Source organism: Saimiri boliviensis, chromosome 14, assembly GCF_048565385.1.
Source record: "Saimiri boliviensis isolate mSaiBol1 chromosome 14, mSaiBol1.pri, whole genome shotgun sequence".
Classification (NCBI taxonomy): domain Eukaryota; kingdom Metazoa; phylum Chordata; class Mammalia; order Primates; family Cebidae; genus Saimiri; species Saimiri boliviensis.
In genome coordinates, this window is record NC_133462.1 from 90,769,237 (window position 1) to 90,791,185 (window position 21,949).

At 36.6% G+C, this 21,949-nt stretch overlaps 1 protein-coding gene across 3 annotated transcripts in view; it reads right to left on the reverse strand.

Annotated features, from left to right (window-relative positions):
* The window catches only part of AKT3 (AKT serine/threonine kinase 3), a 318,464-nt gene extending 296,731 nt beyond the window's left edge, over positions 1-21,733 (reverse strand). For 2 of the 3 annotated variants that reach the window (XM_039464326.2, XM_039464325.2), the window contains exon 1: positions 21,576-21,733. In XM_039464326.2, coding sequence (XP_039320260.1) covers positions 21,576-21,621 — 46 coding nt within the window. In that variant the 5' untranslated portion in view covers positions 21,622-21,733. The remainder of the gene's footprint in view (positions 1-21,575) is intronic. The other variant, XM_074385420.1, reaches the window with a different exon arrangement.
* Positions 21,734-21,949: the final 216 nt, after the last annotated feature.

Sequence of the window (21,949 nt, forward strand, 5' to 3'; positions counted from 1 at the left end):
ACCCCTGCCTAGTCTGCACTTCCCACAGCACTTTATACAAATTTTGATTTTGTAGAAATCGTAACAGCAGCCAACATTTATGGAATACTTACTATGTACCTGGCAAAATTCTAAGTCATTATTATATAATTTAACTCAGTTAATCCTCACAAAAACCTTCACGAGGTAGACAGGTCCTATTACCCCCATTTTACAGATGAGGAAATTGACTCATCTTGAAGTCCTTTTTTCCCACTAGACTCTAGACTCCATGAGGGCAGGTGTGTCTTCATCTCAGTATCTCACACATCCCAGTTTCTGGCATATATTTCTCTAGAAGTAAATAAAGAAATTAGTTTGTCCAAAAACTAGACACAAATATGCTCGTTTACAAGAAAAATTTTTTACTCCTCAAAAGTATAAGGCAATAATACTTTTTTGGACTAAGAAAAAAATGGATTGGTGTTGAATAATACAGTATCTCCAACTGGTAAGAAAAATTAACATAAAAGTTTATCCAACAATTTACGAAAACAATGAAGACTTAACTTTTTTAAACAAGTCTGATTTGATAGTAATTTATTCGGCAATGTTATGCAGAAGTCCAAAGAAATCACAATGACAAGGGCCAATCAAGATGGTCGACTAGAAACAGCTGCAGCAGAAGGAAGGAAGGGAGGGCAGAAGGGAGGGAAGGAGGGAGGGAGGAAGAGAGAGAGAAAGAGAGACAGAAAAAAGAAAACAACAACAACAACAAAAACAGCAAGTGAATCCTGTAGCAGCAACTGAGGTATCGGGGTTCTCTCACTGGGACTGACTAGGCAGCTGGCACGACCCGTGGAGAGTGAGGAAAAGGAGGATGATACAGTGGCCCACACGGGAGCCACATGAGGCAAGGGAAGCTCCCACCCCCAGCAAAGGGAGGCAGTGAGTGACCGTGCTACCCTGCCCAGGAAACCACGCTTTTTCCATAGATCTGCGCAACATGTGGATCAGGATATGCCCCCTCCTGAGCCCATGCCACCAGGGCCTTGGGTCCCAAGCACAGAGCTGTGCAGATTCTTGGTGGCCACTCAGCTGGAGAGTGCCTAAGACCACAGAGTTCCCAGGGAAAGGGGCTACAGTCATCACTGCGGCTGCCTGCTGACTCAACTCCCCAGGGAAGGAAGAGCAGCCATCACTGCAACTGCTTGCTGCCTAAGATGACTGAGCCCCCACAGGGAGGGGCAGCAGCCAACTCTGTAGCTCCAGTCTGCCGTTTTTTCCCCTTCTGGTGCCAGGGAGATTGGACGGTATCGACCCAGGAGGATTCGCCATAGCACAGTGGCTGTGGCAGATGGTGGTCAGACTGCCTCTTTAGGCCAGATCCTGACCTATCCCTCCTCACCAGGCAGGGCCTCCCTGGTAAAATTCCCTGCAGGAATTTTAGCAACTCCGGTAGGAGTTGAGGGACAGAACTCTGCCCTCCGTGGGACTGAGCCCCTGCAGGGAGGAGCAGTCACAGCATCTGTGCGTCCGCAGACTTACTCTTTCCTGCTGCTGGCTCTGAGGCATCCAGGTAGTCTGGACGAGTGGGATAACCCCAGCAAAGCGCATCTCCTCTGCCAAGGGGCAGCCGGACTGCTTCATTTAGCAGTCCTGGATCTTGTGCCTCCTGAGAGAGACCCCCAACAGGATCACCAAACACCATATACAGGAGCATTCCCACTTACACCAGGGCATCTTATACAGTGCCCCTCTGGGACAGAAATCAGAGGAAGGAGCAGGCAGCCATCTTTGCTGTTCTGCAGCCCCCACTGGTGACGCCTCCAGGTGCGGGAGGGATCCAGGTGAATAGGGTCAGAAGGGTTCCCCAGAAAACTGCAGCAGTCCTACGAAGGGGGGACCTAACTGAAGAAAAACGAACAGAAAGCAACAACAACAGTATCAACAAAAACGTCTCCATAAAAACTCCATCCAAAGGTCAGCAGCCTCAGAGATCCAAGCTAGATAAACTCATGAAGACGAGAAAGAATCAACAGAAAAAACAGTGCCTCTTCTCCAAATGATCACAACACCTCTCCAGCAAGAGCACACAACTAGGTGAACGCTTAGATGAACTGACAGAAGTAGGCTTCAGCAGGTGGATAGCCAAATTTGCTGGGCTAAAGGAGCATGTTCTAACCTAATGCAAAGAAACTATGAACCATGATAACACATTACAGGAGATGTTAACCAGAATAACCAGTTGAGAGAGGAACAAATGACTCGATAGAGCTGAAAAACACAACACAAGAACTTCACAATGCAACCACAAGTATCAACAGTCAAACAGACCAAGTGGAGGAAAGAATTTCAGAGCTTAAAGAATATCTTCCCGAAGTAAGACAGGCAGACAAGATTAGAGAAAAAGGAATGAAAAAGAATGAAGAAAACCTCTCAGAACTATGGGATTATATAAGACGACCGAACCTATGACTGTCTGGGGTATCTGATAGAGATGGGGAAAACAGAACCAAGTTGGAATATATACTTCAGGATATCATCCAGGAATACTTCCCCAACCTAATAAGACAGGCCAACATTCAAATTCAGGAAATCCAGGGAACCCCAGTAAGATACTCCGAGAGAAGATCAACCCTAAAACACATAATCATCAGATTCTCCAAGGTCGAAATGAAAGAAAAAATGTTAAGGGCAGCCAGAGATAAAGGCCAGGTCACCTACAAAGGGAAGCCCATCAGACAAACAGCAGACTTCTCAGCAGAAACCCTACAAGCCAGAAGAAATTGGGGACCAATATTCAATATTTTTTTAAAAAATTTCCAACCCATAGTTTCATGTCCATCCAAACTAAGCTTTATAAGCGAAGGAGAAATAAAATCCTTTTCACACAACCAACTGCTGAGGGAATTCACCACCACCAGGCCTGCTTTGCAAAAGCACTAAATATGAAGAGGAAAAACCATTATTAGCCACTGCAAAAACACACTGAAGTACAAAGACCAATGATACTATGAAGCAACTACATCAACAAGTCTGCAAAACAACCACCTAACAACGTAACAGAATCAAATTCACACCTAACGGTATTAACTTTAAATGTAAATGGGCTAAATGTCCCAATTAAAAGACACAGAATGGCAAGCTGTCAGATGGACCAGATGGATAAACAGTCAAGACCCATCAGTGTGCTGTATTCAAGAGACCCATGTCACATGCAAAGACACAAACAGGCTCAAAATAAAGGAGTGAAGGAATATTTACCAAGCAAATGTAAAGCAGTAAAAAGCAGAGGTTGCAATTCTAGTTTCTGACAAAACAGACTTTAAACCAAAAATGATCAAAAGAGAAGGGCATCACATAATGGTAAAGGTATCAATTCAACAAGAAAAGCTAACTATCCTAAATATATATGCACCCAATACAGGAGCATCAAGAATCATAAAACAAGTTCTTAAAACTCCCATACAATAACAGTGGGAGACTTTAACACCCCATCATCAATATTAGACAGAAAATTAACAAGGATATTCAAGCCTTGAACTCAGCTTTGGATCAACTGGACCTGATGGGTATCGACAAAACTCTCCATCCAAAGACAACAGAATACACATTTTTCTTGGTGTCACATGGCACTTACTACTCTAAAATCAATCTCATAATTGGAAGTAAAACACTCCTCAGCAAATGCAGAAAAACTGAAATCATAAAAGTTTCTCGGACAACGGCACAGTCAAATCAGAACTCAAGATTAAGAAACTCACTCAAAACCACACAACTACATGGAAATTGAATAACCTGCTCCTGAATGACTCCCGGGTAAATAATGAAATTAATGCAGAAACCAAGAAGTTCCTTGAAATCAATGAGAACAAAGAGACAACACACCAGAATCTCTGGGACGGAGCTAAAGCAGTGTTAATAGGGAAATTTATAGCACTAAAATGCGCACATCAAAACACTAGAAAGATCTCAAGTTGACAACCTAATATCACAACTAAAAGAACTAGAGAACCAAGAGCAAACAAACTCTAAAGCTAGCAGAAGAAAAAAAATAACCCAGATCAGAGCAGAACTAAAGGAGATAGCGACACTAAAAACTCTTTCGGGGATTGGGGGGGGGGGGGGGCGGGGGAGAAATCGACGAATCCAGAAGCTGGTTTTTTTGAAAAAAGAAAATAGACCACCAGCTAGACTAATAAGTAAGAAAAGAGAGAAGAATCAAATAGACTCAATAAAAAATGATACAGGGGATATTACCACTGACCCTACAGAAATAAAAACTACCATCAGAGAATACTGTGAACACCTCTATGCAAATAAACTAGAAAATATAGAAGAAATGGGAAAATTCTGGGCATATACACCCTCTCAAGAATGAACCAGGAAGAGGTTGAATCTGGGAAGAGATCAATGACAATCTGAAATTGAGGCAGTAATAAACAGCATACTAACCCAAAAAAGCCCAGGACCAGATAGATTTACAGCTGAATTCTACCAGAGGTACAAAGAAGAGCTAGTACCACTTCTTCTGAAACTATTCCAAACAACTGAAGAGGAGGGACTTCTCCCTAACTCATTTTGAGGCCAGCATCATTGTGATATCAAAACCCGGCAGAGATACAACAAAAAAAAGAAAACTTCAGCCAATATTGCTGATGAACATCAATGCAAAAATCCTTAATAAAATGCTGGCAAACTGAATCCAGCAACACATCAAAAAGCTTATTCACCATGATCAAATCAGCTTCGTTTACAGGATGCAAGGCTGGTTCAACATAAGCAAATTAATAAACATAATTCATCACAAACAAAACTGAAAACAAAGCCACGTGATTATCTCAAAAGACTCAGAAAAACCCTTTGATAAAATTCAACATCTTAATATTAAAAACTCTCAATTAGGTATTTACAGAACACACCTCAAAATAATATGAGCCATTTACAACCTACAGAATGGGAGAAAAAAATTGCAATCTAGCCATTTAACAAAGTTCTAATACCCAGAATCTACAAGGAATTTAAACAAATTTACAAGAAAAAAAACCCCATTCAACAGTGGGCAAAGGACATAAGACACTTTTCAAAAGAATACATACATGCAGCCAAAAAAACATTAAAAACTTAGTATCATTGATCATTCAAGAAATTCAAATCAAAACCACAAGGAGACACCATCTCATGCCAGTCAGAATGGTGGTTATTAAAAAGTCAAGAAACAACAGATGCTAGTGAAGCTGTGGAGAAGTAGAAACACTTGTATACCACTGGTGAGAGAGCAAATTAGTTCAACCATTGTGCAAGACAGTGTGGCAATTCCTCAAAGACCTAGAACCAGAAATACCATTTGACTCAGCAATCCTATTACTGGGTATGCATACCCAAAGGAATATAAATCATTCTATTATAAAGATACATGCAAGCGTATGTTCATTGCAGCACTATTCCTAATAGCCTCATAATTCATTATCACTTCAGGATACCAAAACTATCTTTTTTTTAAGAAGGGAGCATAAACCTAGTACTCCTAGGAAAAGACAAAATGGCTGCATCTCAGAATAACCCCACAAAAGTAAATTTTAGAGAACGCTGGTGTGCCAAATTGTCAATCTGACCTCTAGAAAGGCTACTGTCTCTCCTGGATATCTGGTAGAGAACTAAAGTACAAAAACATTAGTTATATTTACCAAAACTTTTCGTACCAGACTGGTTGGCTAACACACATCAATTATAAAACCTCTTAACACTTGCCATCTCACACTATAAAAATTGAAAGCCAAATACTTGCTTTCTCACAGCTAGGGGTGGCACATAACCCAGTTTTGGAAAAAGGAAGTCTCATTGACAGCTTCTGAAAAAGCTTTTGCGTTCCTAACATAAGGGACAGAGTGGCTGACACCAGCCATCTCCCATCTGACTGCCTTGAACAGAGAGGTAATGCCCATTACTACAGCCATCTTGAAACCTTGAAGCAACAAGGATATGAAAAGCAAACAAGCTAAAGGTGATAAACCAGAGACAGCTTCAATCTTTGATGATTCTATCCTGATCTGCTAACTGTAACCGCCCACCTACACCCTTAAGAGGGGGGAAAAAATGTCCTTTTTTGCTGTTACTGTTGGCTAGGTTTTATTTTCAGCAGACCACCACCATTACTAAGCATTCGAAGAATATGATATACAATTCCTTTAATTTAAAAAGTTCTAGTACTTGTATAAATAGAAAACAAGCATTCTGATGCCAAATAAGTATGACAAATTAAACCCAGGGCAAATTAAATGCTGGGAAGTCCTAAATATCTTCTCTTTTTACAAAATACAAAATAACCTAAGGAAGGAAAAAAATTCAATACCCAGAAATAACCGCTTTTAATACTTTGGTATATTTCCATCCAATTTTTATACATTATCAATGTAAAAAAGTATGCTTTTATTTTCATAAATTGGATTCATGTAGGATGTTTTATTAACCAACATGTAGAAAGCGGTAACTCAGTAATACATAAAAGAATGTAAGACTCAAAAACAAAAGTATCTCTTCCACCATTCCCATACGTACAAGCGCACATACATACAAGCCCTCATTCTCCATTCCACTTCTCAAAAACAGCCACTTTTAATACTTTTAGCATTGAGAATGTTTCTTGATTTGTCACCTATTAAACCACATCAACTGCCTTCTTACTAAAAAGATTGAGAAATTAAGATACCCTTGCCCTGTCTTCTCAATTTTTGCTACTTTCATTTTCATTTATAGCTTTTCTATACTGGTTTGTATTCTACATTAAAAAATAAACGTAAACCTCTATTTCTTGACCCAGGAATTTTAGATGAAATGTCTTAGCTCCCAAACATGTAAGATAAGGAAGTTAGTGTTCTACAGCACACATTTTTAGTCCTAAAGTTTAACCAAAGAACGAAAAGGTAACTATTTGGCCTTACCCCATCCTGAGTGGGGGGGAGGAAATGAATGAATGTAGGTACTTGTTGTTTTAGTACTAATTAATTTAAGAAAAAGTATTGAAAAATATAGGAGCAGTATCATAATGAAGACCAAATGTAGAAAACAACTATTAGAAGTTGGAAATCATACAATGAATTTTTTTAATTACTATAGACAAATATGAATTTTTTAATTATGAAATATAAAGCCTGAGGAAGAGAGTACAACATTAAGGCCAGATGATAGGAAAAGAATACTGATTAACTCCTCTTTTACACTAGTGTTCTCCAAAGAGAAACATCACTATGAAAACACTGATATTGATAGTTATCAAGTAGCTTATCACTTTGAGTTCGTTAATATCAATGATTTCTGAGCAACATATAGCATCTGAAGGGTGTTTAAAAAAAAAAACTTAAAAGGGCAAGTATCCTGACTGTCTATATAGAAGCAAACAATGGATGCGTGTAAATACTAAACATAAGTAAAGTTCATATCAAACTAGTAATATTCTACAGATTAAATAAAATAGCTATTATTTACTATGGAATATGTCCCATGCAGTCTGATAAGAGCTAATCACACATTATGAGCTTTGATTCTTACACCCATATAAAGTAGGCACTTTTATCATCTCCATTTTACAGAGAAATTTAAGATAGATTAAGGATTTTGCCCACAGACACTAATAAATGACAAAGCCAGAATTTGAAATTAAGTTCCATCCTCTAAACGGTTACACTCAAATGACATATACAGGTACAGCTGACCCTTAATAACATGGGTTTAACTGAATGGCTCCACTTGTACCTGGATTTTCTTCTGCCTCAGGCACTCCTGAGATAGCAACACCAACCCTTTCTCTTCCTTCTCCTCAGCCTACTTCACATGAAGATATCAAGGATGAAGACCTTTGTGATGATCCACTTCCCCTTGATGAAAAATACGTTTTCTCTCATGATTTTCTTAACATTTTTTCTTACTTCATTGTAAAAATACAGTACATTTTACATAAAACATACAAAATGCGTGTTAACAGACTGTTTATGTTATCAGCGAGGCTACCGGTCAACAGTAGGCTATTAGCAGTTACACTGTGGGGGAGTTAAAGGTTATATGTGCATTTTTGACTGTGCAGATGGTCTGTGCCTGACTCCTGTGTTGTTTCAAGCATCAGATGTACTTTGACATTTTTAAAGTAGATGGACAAGAAGAAAGAACAGATTCACTAAAAGCAAGTTAAGTCAAACTAGTCACTTTTTATTTTTTGAGTTCCAGGTTGCAATGGCATGGATAAATCTCTAAGACAAAGTAAGTGATTATGATATCATTTATGTAATGTGAGGCTAAACAGAAAGATGCAATGTTTACATAGGATAAAGTGTAAAAGGTTCATTTCCGTAATTATCCCCCTTCCTGACCCTGCCTAATCTCTTTAATCTGAATCTCTTGACAAGGGGAAAATACTACCTATAGTTTGGCATTTTTTCTAGGTAAGTACTTCTGAAAAATTTTAGCTCTATATTGGCATGACATACTTGACAGTGGTTATTTCTGAGAAAGAATATGGAAGTAGAAGCAGCACACCATATCCTATATATTTACTGCTTTACTCTTTTTAAGAAGATAACTTAGATTAGGTTTCAATCACAACGATCCTCAAAGGAAAAAGGTGAAGAGTTTCTAAGTATCACCTCAATGGTCTCCTTGAGTGGGAAAAGTCTGACATATTTAACTATTTAACAACTAAAACATTTTACAATGCAAAAATATACCATAAGATTAAAAGGTACGTTCAAACTAGAAAAATATTCATAACAAAAAACATCAAATAAAGGTATTATTCTCAATACACAAAAAGCTCTTACAAATAAATAAGAACATAAAATGTATAGACCTGTTTAAGGATAGGCCTCATATTTAAAACTTGACTAAGAACAAGAATAATCAATTCATTTAAACAAAGTTAAACTTTGGTAACAAAGAAATGTAAAATAAAACAGCAATATAATGGCAAAAACCAAAAAGAATAACGTCCAGCAATGACTATGGTATATGAAAGCAGAAACCTTTCATATTAGTGCTAGGAATGTAAACTGGTAACATCTGGACAATAAATTGACTTTGTAAATTATTTATATAATCAAAATATAATAAAAGTTCCTTTAAAGAGTAAAACTGAAAAAAAGGTGGCTACAACCTTTGACTGCACTGAAGGCCCCTACAGTGACAGATTATGAGAAGAAGCTAACAGTCTCACTGTTCTTCTTCCCTGCACCAACCACATCTGCAGAAACACATTCACTTCTGGGCACTATGTTGTAAGAGAAACACTGACAAACGGAGCTATTTCCACCGTAGGACACCAATACAGTCAGCACTCCATATCTATGGGTTCCCTATCTGTGGATTCAACCAACCACAAATCAAAAATATTCAGAAAAAATAAATCATCTGTACTGAACACTTAAGACGTTTTTACTCGCCATTATTCCCTAAATAGGACAGTGTAACAACTACTTACACAGAATATTTACATAGCATTTGCAGTGGATTAGGTATTGTAAATAATTTAAAGATTATTTAAAGCATACATGAGGGTGTGTGAGGTTGTATGCAAATACTATACCATTTTTAAGTACAGGATTTGAGCACTGGCAGATTTCGGTATCTCCAGCAAGTCCTGGAACCAATCCCCCATGGATACTGGGGGACAACTGTACTATGTATGAGAGGGCTGGAAACTCTGTCTTATAAAAAGCACAATAAAGAATTAAGAACACTTTGCTTAAAAAGAGGGATGTGAGGGAAGACATCACAGCAATCTTCAAAAATCCGAAGGCCTATAAAATAGAATAACAGAACTTGTTTTATATTGCTCAGGAGGGCAGACAAAGACCACCAGTGTTCTGAGCTATAAATTAATGAAACAGATACAGTGAGACTTTAGTTGTCCACAATATCTGAGGTAAGTGATCCATCAGAAACACACTAGAAAAGATTCTTCTTATAGGCTTAGAAAGTTAGGTTTCATGAAATCAGAGGTACTTTACAGTTCTAAGAGTAAAGCAAAAATTATCCTTTAAATATGCATCAATCTTCCAAACCACAGACACCACAATACTCCCAAATCTACTGTCCCATTTACCTGATTTAGATACCTTATGTACTAGTCCAGTCTGGGACACTAAGGGTATAGCCCACCGCCTTTGCCAGGAATAACCATTCAGTCAAATCTACCAATTCCTACCCTGTCAGGTCTGTTTTACCACACACAAAAACTTAACAGATATACAACATGGTTCTAGAATTCCAGTGCTGCCCTTACCAAAATCCTCTCCTGAACATTAGGCTGTTTTCATAACTGTGATCTAGTCTGTGTTTCCTATCTTGCCTCAGCTGTCCCAGTTCCAGTCCCTTGCCCTAATATCTGTGACATACTAGTATTTGAACTTCTAGAATTGTTATTTTCTTTTTTTTTTTTTTTTTTTTTTGAGATGGAGTTTCGCTCTTGTTTCCCAGGCTGGAGTGCAATGGCGCCATCTCGGCTCACCGCAACCTCCGCCTCCTGGGTTCAGGCAATTCTCCTGCCTCAGCCTCCTGAGTAGCTGGGATTACAGGCACGCGCCACCATGCCCAGCTAATTTTTTGTATTTTTAGTAGAGATGGGGTTTCACCATGTTGACCAGGATGGTCTCGATCTCTTGACCTTGTGATCCACCCGCCTCGGCCTCCCAAAGTGCTGGGATTACAGGCTTGAGCCACCACGCCCGGCATAGAATTGTTATTTTCTTCCCGATTCTTTCATCAAATACTGATTAAGAGACTACTATGTTCAAGATAATGGTCAACTGTATTTCAGAAAGAAAATTATAAACTGTACAAAATATAAAGTTGTACTGGACTCAGTGCTGCCAAGGAGTTTTCAATGGAAAGGAGAAATAACAGGTCTATGTAATAACAAATCAATAAAAAGTCGTAAGGAGGTAAAGACAGGAAACTGTTCCAGTATTATACAGACAAAAGAAATCATTCTAATTTTGTAAGACCACAATCTGGGTAAATAATGCTAAGGTGATGTAATTTGGCTTTGAATGACATAGGAGATTTTCACTTAAAAAGACAGAGGGGAAAAATATGCCAAGCAGAAAAACTAGCATAACCAAAAACAGAAAATTAGTGGTAGGTGGCAGAGCTATCACATCAAAAGGTAATGTGATTGATTACAAAATGCCACCAACATAACTAAAGAAAGTTTCTCTATGTCAAAGTATATAGAAACTATGGAAACAGTTACTTAAAGAGAGAAAACACAAGTTCAGGAGGTACAGCTTCTCTGCATTCTCCACTGGGATGTAGGGCGGTGAATACTACTACTCAAACGGTGCAAGGATTCCACAAGGTGGAAGACACTCCCCCTTTTCCATTCTCAAAGGATTTTAAACCTTTCCACCCAAAACTTCTGAGCAACTCCCCAACATGATACAAAATATTTTTTAAAGAAATCCAATCTATTCCTAAATGTCAAGAAAGAAAGAAAATATGAAGTATCCAAGACCAGCAATAAAGAAATCTCAGGTAACAGTCCTGGCTCTATACCTAACTTGAAATACGGCTTCAGTTTTCCAATCTGTAAATGAATGGATATAAGACTAGAGAGGCCACCAACAGTGGCTCAGGCCTGTTATTCTAACATTTTGGGAGGCCAAGACATGAGGACTCCCGAAGGCCAGGAGTTTCAGACCAGCCTGAGCAATATAACAAGACTCATCTCTAAAATAAAAAAGAAAAAGAAAAAAACTAGCTAACTTTAAATGTCTCTTCTAGCTTGAAATCCTACATAAGTGCTTAAGAAAAGATTAAGTTATTTTCCCAGATAAGTGATTGGAACTCAGTTGGTTTAAACTATTATTAACTCAACCTGTAGTCATCATAATTTCTGATGAATTTTATAAATTGCACTCCTACTTCTCATAATCCTCTGTATCTCATAATTTGTTATAAGATTAAATTGGAATACAACAGTATGTGAATTGTGAGGCTTAAACAAATTTGTGTATCTAGACATTAAAACACATACCTAGCAAAATTTCACTTTCAGTAGTAGTATAGCAACTTTTATCAGAGTAACCCGCCTACATATAAAATTATAAACCCTATACAAAATATAAAAAATGACAACTTGAAAGCAGTAGAAAAGCTGCAAAAGCAGGCAGAAATTGAAGGAAACTGACTTTAAAGCAGGAAGCTACAGATGAGATTCGCACTTATATGACTTTTTACTCAAGGCGCTCTCCCATTCCTTGGAACTAGAGTGAAATGGCTAAAACTCAGATAACCTAGCTTCAATAGACAGATGACAGAGTTCAGAGCTGCCAAAATAGCTCGAAAGTGAGGAGGAGATGTCAGTACAGCATGTTACTATACTGAACACTGTAGGCAACCGTAATACAATGATAAATATTAGTGTATCTAAACATAGAAAATGCATAGTAAAATACCATATTATAATTTCATGGGACCTCTATCATTAGCAATCTGTTATGGACAAAAACATCATTTATATGGCTACGGTAGTCCATTTTCATGCTGCTGTAAAAAAAACTGCCCAAGTCCAGGCACAATGGCTCACACATGTAATCCCAGCAGTTCGAGAGACTAAGACAAGTGATCACCTGAGCTCAAGCGTTCAAGACCAGCCTGGCCAACATGGTGAAACCCCATCTCTAATGAAAATACACAAATCAGCCAGGCACAATGGCACATGCCTGTAGTCCTGGCTACTTCCTCAGGGAAGCTGAGGCAGGAAAACTGCTTGTACCTTGGAGGAGGAGACTGCAGTGAGCCAAGTCTGCGCCACTGCACTTCAGCCTGGGTGACACAGCAAGACTCCATCTCAATTAAAAAAAAAAAAGCTGCCGGAGACTGGGTAATTTATAAAGGAAAGAAGTTTAACTGATTCACGTCCAGCATGGCTAGGGAGGCCTCAGGAAACTTACAATCATGGCAGAAGGGAAAGGGGAAGAAGGTACCTTCTTCACAAGGCAGCAGGAAGAAGTGCCAAGTGAAAGGGGAAGAGCCCCTTATAAAACCATCATATCTCATGAAAACTCAGTATCATGAGAACAGCTTGGGGGAAACCATCCCCATGATTCAATTACCTCCACCTGGTCTCTCCCTTGACACACAGGGATTACAATTTTCAAGATGAGATTTGGGTGTGGACACAAAGCCTAACCACATCAATGCCACATGACTATATAGGGAAACAGCAAATCAAAATAACAGCTGACTTCTCATCAGAAACAATGGCAGCCAGAAGAAAATGAAATGACATTTAAAATGATGAAAAAAACACAACTATCAAATTAGAATCCTATATACAATTTTAAAAATCCTTCAAAAATCAAGATGAGCCCAGCTACAGTGGCTCACATCTACAATCCTAGCACTTTGGGAGGACAAGGTGGGAGGATTGCTTGAGGCCAGGACTTCAAGATCAGCTTGGGCAACAGAGTGAGATCTTGTCTCCACTAAAAAAAAGGATAAGGAATATTAAAAACTTTACACCCGGGCCGGGCGCGGTGGCTCAAGCCTGTAATCCCAGCACTTTGGGAGGCCGAGGCGGGTGGATCACGAGGTCAAGAGATTGAGACCATCCTGGTCAACATGGTGAAACCCTGTCTCTACTAAAAATACAAAAAATTAGCTGGGCATGGTGGTGCGAGCCTGTAATCCCAGCTACTCGGCAGGCTGAGGCAAGAGAATTGCCTGAACCCGGGAGGCGGAGGTTGCGATGAGCCGAGATCGCACCATTGCACTCCAGCCTGGGTAACAAGAGTGAAATTCTGTCTCAAAAAAAAAAAAAAAAAAAAAAAAAAAAAAAAAAAAAAAAAAACACTTTACACCCAGTAACTTAGAGGAACATCTTGGATGAAAACAAAATCCTTAAAAAACACAATTTAACAAAATTGATACAAGAGGAAATAGAAAATACGGATAGCCTTGTATCTAAAGAAATCTCATTTATTATCAAAAATCTTCCCATAAAAGAAAGCTCCAACCCATGGCTTTACTTATACATTTTATCACACACTCAAGAAAAAATACAACCCACCTTATGAGAAACAAATGCTTCCCAACCTATTTTATGAATCCAGCATAACCATGATATCAAAACTTAAATTTACAGATCAATGCTCTTGTTAAAAAAAAAAACCCCTAGCAAAGTATCAATAAGTCTAAACTGGTAATATATTTTTAAAATATATCACGAACAAACGGAATTTATTCCATCAATGAAAGTAATTCACCATATTAAGAGAATCAAAGGAAAAAAATCAAATGACTATTTCAATAGAAGCAGTAAAATCTTTAGAAAAAACTGACCACCCACTCACTCATGATAAAAACTCTCTGAACCAGGAATAGTAGGTAAGTTTTTCAACCTGATAAAGGGCAGCAATAGAAAAGGAACAGCTAACATGATACTTAGTGGTAAAATAAATGCTTTCCCTATAAGATGAGCAATAAGGCAAAATATCTGCTCTTACCGGACACAGTGACTCAAGCCTGTGATCCCAGCACTTTGGGAGGCTGAGGAGATCACTTGAGGTCAGGAGTTCAAGACCAGCCTAACTAACATGGAGAAACCCCATCTCTACTAAAAATACAAAATGAGCCGGGCATGGTGGCACATGCCTGTAATCCCAGCTGCTTGGGAGTCTGAGGCAGGAGAATCACTTGGACCCAGAGGGCAGAGGTTGCAGTGAGCCAAGATGATGCCATTGCACTCTAGCCTGGGCACCAAAAGCAAAACTCCGTCTCCAGAAAAAAAATTAAAAAATAAAAAAAAAAATAAAAATCCACTCTTACCACTTTTATTCAACAATGTACTGAAGGTCTTACCCAGTGAAATACAACCAGAAAAAGAAAGGAATAAAGATTGAAAAGGAAAAGGCAGAACCGTACATCTTTGCAGATAACTTGACCATCTATGCAGAAAATCTTTAAACTAATATTAGTAAGTGAATTTCATAAGACTTCAAGTTACATAATCTTGTAATCATCAATTATACAATCATAATTTTGTAATCAATATATAAAACTTGATTGCTGATTGAGAAGGAGCAAGGGTATGTTTAACAGCAACTTTATAATTCTATAATTAACTCTAAAATGTACATGAAAGCTTATTTGATGGTTGGCTCCATGTGGTTCTATTGGTTGAATTTTTCAAAACGAATATATTGAAACTATAAGAAAAGCTAATTTTACAGTCTTGTAACTACATTAGTTAAATCTCAGAATTTCAATACCATTAGAAAATAAATTTAATTTTCTTATGTTTATTCTCCATGTATAACCTCAACAGTCAAAGTGAGCTTCTCTAATGTACCACGTGGTTTACACAGTCGCTACCGCAGCTCTTCATTCTCTATGGAAAAAGCTTGCTGCTGGGTAGTAAACAGGAAATCATACTGTCATTTTCTTTCTCCTAATCATTTCATATTTCTAAAGTCACTTTGTGAATAACAAATCAATAACAACAACAAAAAAAACCCATGCATATACAAAATAAAAAAGGCCCCTGAACTTTTAAACAAAGAACTGTAAATTTTGTTTTCCGTAACAATTTGTTAAATTTGACTAGATGACAACAATCACATCTTACAGTATAACCTATTCACAATCTTTATGTTGCTAAAGTATATTTTGTGCAGCAGAATTAAGCTATCTTGTGAGACAACTCATAGACATAAAATTTTTACCCTGGAATTACCAAATACCAACACTCTAGTTAATCTAAATAAACCATGTCATGGAATATAACAAAAATATTATTCAAAGGACAAAGTTAGATCAAGGAAAACTAAGGGAAAAAGTTATTAGAAAGTCAAAACTGGTTACTCACAGAGAATACAACATGAAAGTTCAATTTGTTAGATACTAAAAGTATAATAAAATAACACACGCATGCAGCATTTTCATCAAAATGCTTTTAATCATAAAAACCACCTCTTAGATTTATACCAATCTCAAAACAGTAACATTATGAATTGACTAATTATACATTAGATTTTAACTTATTATCAAGGAACTAACTTTCCACATTTCTAAGAGACTACTTGGGTTTTTATGAAAGTTTTACGAAGCAAATGAAAGTTAATAAATTGTAATAAGCCCTTAAGCAACAGCATTGCAATTTATTTAATTCTGTAATTTAGGCCTTTTAAACTAGTTAAATTTCCTACTTTTTAATGCAAGTGTCTTCGTAGCAAATATTATCACTAGCTAGAAGGGAAAAAATTAATACAAGTATTGAAATCGAATTTAGAGATTTAGAGTCACCTAGAACATATCTACAGGTTCATCTTTGTGCAAGATAATTTAATTAGTATTTAATATATACATAGACACCTCCTATGTTGATGTGCAACCAAGCTGTAGGGAGCTCTCCTGGATCCATCAAGGAGGAAAATGCAGGTAATACTTCACTTGATGTTTGCTCCATGATATTTCTTTTACCTACTGCCATTTCTAACAACAATACTATGTTAATGTGGTATCTCAATATTCATCATTTCCTACTGTCCATAAAAGTAAAAAAAAAATAAAAAAGATTTTGCTATTCATATATCACTAATAACTAATGTTAGGAAAGTATTTACCCCACATAATAATCAATATTTATCTTTCAGTCCTTTTTTTGTTATTTTCCAAGAAGATATTTACTGAAAATCAACTTACATTAAAAGTACAAATTGGATTATATCTGGAAAAGAGATAACAAGAACTGATTCATAAATATAGGCTTGAGAAAAAAGACCAACATTCAAATAACTATATAGCTTTACTATATCAATATCTTTTATTGAGTACATAATTTTAAAACACTCCTCTATGCACATTATCTCATAATGCTCACAACCACACTGTGAAGTAGAGAAGGCAGATCTTAACATATTTATTTTCAAATGAGTACACCAAAGTTCAAGTGATAATATTCTGTCCAGGATAAATTAGCAGTAAATATAATAATGCTCTTTTAGAAGAAATTCTTTGACCCGAATCCAGCCAAATTACAATAAACTATATAATCAAATTTAGTTGGCTAAAATACAAAATTATTGCTAAACAATACGGAAAACCTCTAAAGGAATAAATTAAAAATGGTGGAGGAAAAAATGTCAAATTTAGTTTCCCCCAGTATTTCAATGAATGCTTTCAAGAGTAGTTCATTACTACCATCACAAATCCTCATTTAGTGAATCTAACTTGTTATAAATACAGGGAAAAATAAAAAAGAGAAGGTACTACTAGTAAATCTAGTACTTTTCATACTAGAATGTACAGGCAAACAGAGACTACCGGTGAAGAAAACTAACACCACAAAAAAAGAACTATAACAAATTGAGTTATTCAAAGAGGAGAAAAAAATTCTAAATCTATGTAGTGTCCCAATATTAAAGCTTACATCTATAAGATAAAAGCAGATGACTATGAACTAGAAAACATTCCCAGAAATACAAAGTAACAGCTGAAATAAATAAATCAGTAAAGGGCCAAAAGAAAAACTCAAGGAAATCTCCCATTTAAAGAGAGACAGAAAGAAAAGACATGGAAAATGAAAGAAAACCTTTGAAACAGCAAATCAATACAGAAGCTTCAGAAAATAAATGCATACAAAGAAGATACAAAGAAAGAAGGAATCAAAGAATTATAGATTTCCCAGAGTAGAAGAAAAACCTAAACTTTAATATTCCCAGGGTTCAGCAAACATTGATAGAATTAATATAAAAAGGACTACAGCCTGTAGTCCTAACTACTGGAGAGGCTGAGGCAGGAGATCTTGAGCACAGTTTAAATCCAGCCTGGGCAACATAACAAGACTATCTCTAAACAAAAAAATTTTTAATTTCAAAAATAGGTAACGATTTGTAAAAGGACTATAACTCATCCTCCTTAAGTTTTATAATTCCAAGGAGAAGAGTCATCAACACAAAAAGCTTCTAGGGAACAAAACACAAGTTGCCTACAAAGAAATGATTCCTATTAGCATCAAATCCCTTATCAGTAAAACTGGTTACTAAAAGGCAGTGGAATGAATGCAACCTTCAAAATTCTGAAAGAGAATTATTTTAAACTTGAGTTCTATACCCAGCCAATGTATGTATCAGGTGTGAAAGTGAAAAAGACATTTTCAAACATTATACTGACAAGCACCCACACACATTCCTCCTGAAAAAGTTACTTCAGGAAGTACTCTAGAGAATGATAAGACAAATCTAAAATGAAAAGATGTAAGATCTAAGAAAGTATAGAATTTGTCCAAGAATCAAATAACATGATGTTAGTTGAACATCATATTCAAAAAGAAGTAACTTCATGCTAGAATTTCAACAGTATAATTAAAAAGCTGGATAACCAGATGATATAATGAAAGCCTGAATTCTTCCACCAACAGAGGGTAAATTTGGTAATTAGAAAATCCAGGAAAATTAGTCACAGTCCAAACTATAAACCAAATTAAAGTATGGCCGCTCTGGAGTATCAAAAGAGTGTAAGAAATCCATTTGTTCTCTAATGGGAACACATGGACAGAGGGAGGGGAATATCACAACAAACACCAGGGCTTGCCAGGGGGTGGGGTCAAGAGGAGGGAGAATATTAGGGCAAATACCTAATGCACACAGGGCTTAAAAGCTAGGTGACGGGTTGACAGGTGCAGCAAACCACCGTGGCACATGTATACCTATGTAACAAACCTGCACGTTCCACACATGTATCCCAGAACTTAAAGTAAATTAAAATAAATCCATTTGTTCTCTAAGAATTTAATCATACCACTTTGTTTAGCCGTATTTATAAAACATAATATTTTAACTGCTTTTCAGAATCAGCAAATGTAAATATTATAAACCTTGACATATAAAATAAATGTTATGGTTGGCATAAACTGGACAGGGAATGTGAGAAATTCAAGGGAAAGATGAGGAGGAATGTTATTTCTTTTTTAAAACTTATAAAGTGGCAAGTTTAGAGACAATGTCTGAACACTCTAAATTGTCAAACAGCTCTAAGTTTAATCATAAAGCCAACCAAAAAATAAATAAAAGGAAGAAGGTAGAATTGGTATTAGAAGATAAATCCTTTTTTTTTTTTTTAACAATGAGGAGATAGGTTACATAAGGTTAAAGTTTGGTATATTATATATATATATATATATATATATATAATTGGCATAATTATGAGAAGATTAAAAATATGAAAAAAGTTCTAAAATGATTACCTCTGACAAAGGAGGTAGAAAAGATAGGGAGTAGACTTGTATTTTTCATTTTATACCTTTGTGTATTAAATTCTTATGTTTACGTGACTATTCATCGCCAAACAAACACATACACATTATTAAGACCCCTTTCCCTGACTACTACAGGAAAAACGACAGGAAATTCTTATTCGTTTCTTCTCATTTCTATAATCCATGAACTAAACACTTTCTATTATGGTATTTCAAAGATATAATTATTAAACAGACTCAAGAATCATCCTAAATCCTTGATAAACATGTGGAGATAGCAGTAACTTACACTGTGTTAAAACTGTGAAAAATATATCCACACCCATCACCTCATTTAACCCTCACAACAATCTTGTAAAAACAGATTTTAAGAGACTAGTAAACCTCAAAAAGGTTTAAGTCATTTGCCATCCTCCTCCAAAAAAAGTAGGAATATAAATATGTTTAAAAAGGAAACCAAAAAAGCCTTTATAGAGCACTGAAATCTGAAAATGCTTCCCTAATTTCTAACAAGAGAATGACACTGAAAGAAATGACACTTGACAATAGAAATGGTCAGGCGCATTGGAAAACAGCTGGGCAGTTTGTTAAACACTTCTTATAAAGTTAAGCATACATTTACCATACAACCCAGCAATATCATTCCTGGGTTATTACCCAAGACAAATGAAAACATATTACACAAAGACGTGCACTAAAATGTCCACACTTTTTATGCATGTATTAACCAAAAACTAGAAGCAGCCCAAATGTCAAGTGTTTAACAGATAAACTGTGATATATCCAGACCATGAAATACTACTCAACCATAAAAAGGAACAAACTAATGACAACATGAATATTTAAAAGTATTATGCCATGTAAAAGAAATCAGGCACAAAACAACTACGTATTCCATGATTCCACTTATACTAAATTCTAGAAAAGCAAAATTATAGTACCAGCAGATAAAGTGGTTGCCAGGGTTAAGGGAAGAGGACTGGGCTGCAAAGGAGAACAAATGAACTTCTTGGGGTAATGAAAATAACCACTATATCATGATCATAGTGTTTGCTACACTACTGTATATATCTAACAAAACTCATCAAATTATAACTTAACATTGCTTAATTATGCAAGTTACAACTCAATAAGGCTCATTTTAAAAATAATGCATAATCACATTTAACTATGACAACAGCTTTTCAGCATAGGTATTTATCACAGATCTTCAAAGAATATTAAAATTTATATTTAGGCCAGGCGCAGTAGCTCACACTTGTAATCCCAGCACTTTGGGAGGCCAAGATGGGAGGATTACAAGGTTAGGAGTTCAAGACCAGCCTGGCCAATATGGTGAAACCCTGTCTCTTCTAAAAAATACAAAAAATAAGCTGGGCATGGTGGTGTACGCCTGCAGTCCCAGCTACTCGGGAGGCTGAGGCAGGAGAATCGCTTGAACCCTGAAGGTGGCGGCTGCAGTGAACTGAGATCACACCACTGCACTTCAGCCTGGGTGAGAGTGAGACTCCGTCTCAAAAAAAAATAAAATTTAAGAGGCAACTTTTAACCAGAAAGTAGATATAAAGGAATGAAAAAGTTCTGAGAACAGAACTGTCCTCATCTACTCAACTTGGCCATGTGAGTAAACGGGTAAACAGTAGTTGCCTAGCAACTAAAGTCTAAATTTCTAATACATTGACCGCATAAACAGGTGATCTCACAGATGATAAACTGTTATATTGAAGAGTTCTTCTTTTAATAAAAAATAATAATGTGCTGAAGTTATTTGTCTAAAGAAGGAGTGAACAAGGTATACTACACCTAGATAATGAAAAATAAAAATATGAAATTAAACATAAACATACACACACACAAAATCCTTGTATTCATTTGGCCTTTTACATCAGGGCTTTACTTACCTAATTTATGGGTAATCCATGAATTTGTGGGTGAACCCTATCCCATTTTCTATTTTAAGCCATTCCCCTGCCACCATCTGAGTTGGCTTCATTCTCTTATGTATATATTTATATGTGATTAAATGCATACAAGATAGTACTTTACATATATTAAATGATTATAAAGATCTCTCCAGATTACAGAACCTGTAAACACCACAGAAAAATATAACACTTTCTGTAACATGCGTACACACAGCATACCAGAAAGTCAAATCTAACTTAACTAGATTACAAATGCCCAAAATCAAGAATTACAAATACCTTAATAACAAGCAAATTCCTAACACATGTTAAATATCATTTCTCTCTTACTAGAATAGCATGTCACAGTTTAACAGTATCAGAAAAAAAGATCAACTTCTAAGACACCACTCACTGCTAGCACTCTTACCAACCGTATTATTTTCAGTTTGTGGAGCACTTACCCCTCTTCTGAACCCAACCTTCTTTCACAATGGTAACATCGCTCATGATGACTCCCCTCTGAGCCCCCAACTTGGAGAAACGGTACTTTGTGATATCAGCTTTAGGGTTTGGATTCTCTGCTGCTGCTGCCCTTCCCACTCTCTAGTGATGACTCAGCCTGGAAGGAAGTATTGAAGAAAGAATTTCTTTTTTTTCCATTCTTGCAACTCACATAGCAATAACAAACAACTAATTCTTTGTAAATGTCTTCAACTGGCCTGACTTCACATAAAAGTCTAGCTCTTCAAACTGGGTGAACTTATTAAATAGTTCTATAGTGAATGCACTTTCCTAGTCTTGTGACCAATTTCAAATGATAGTGAAACTTTTAACC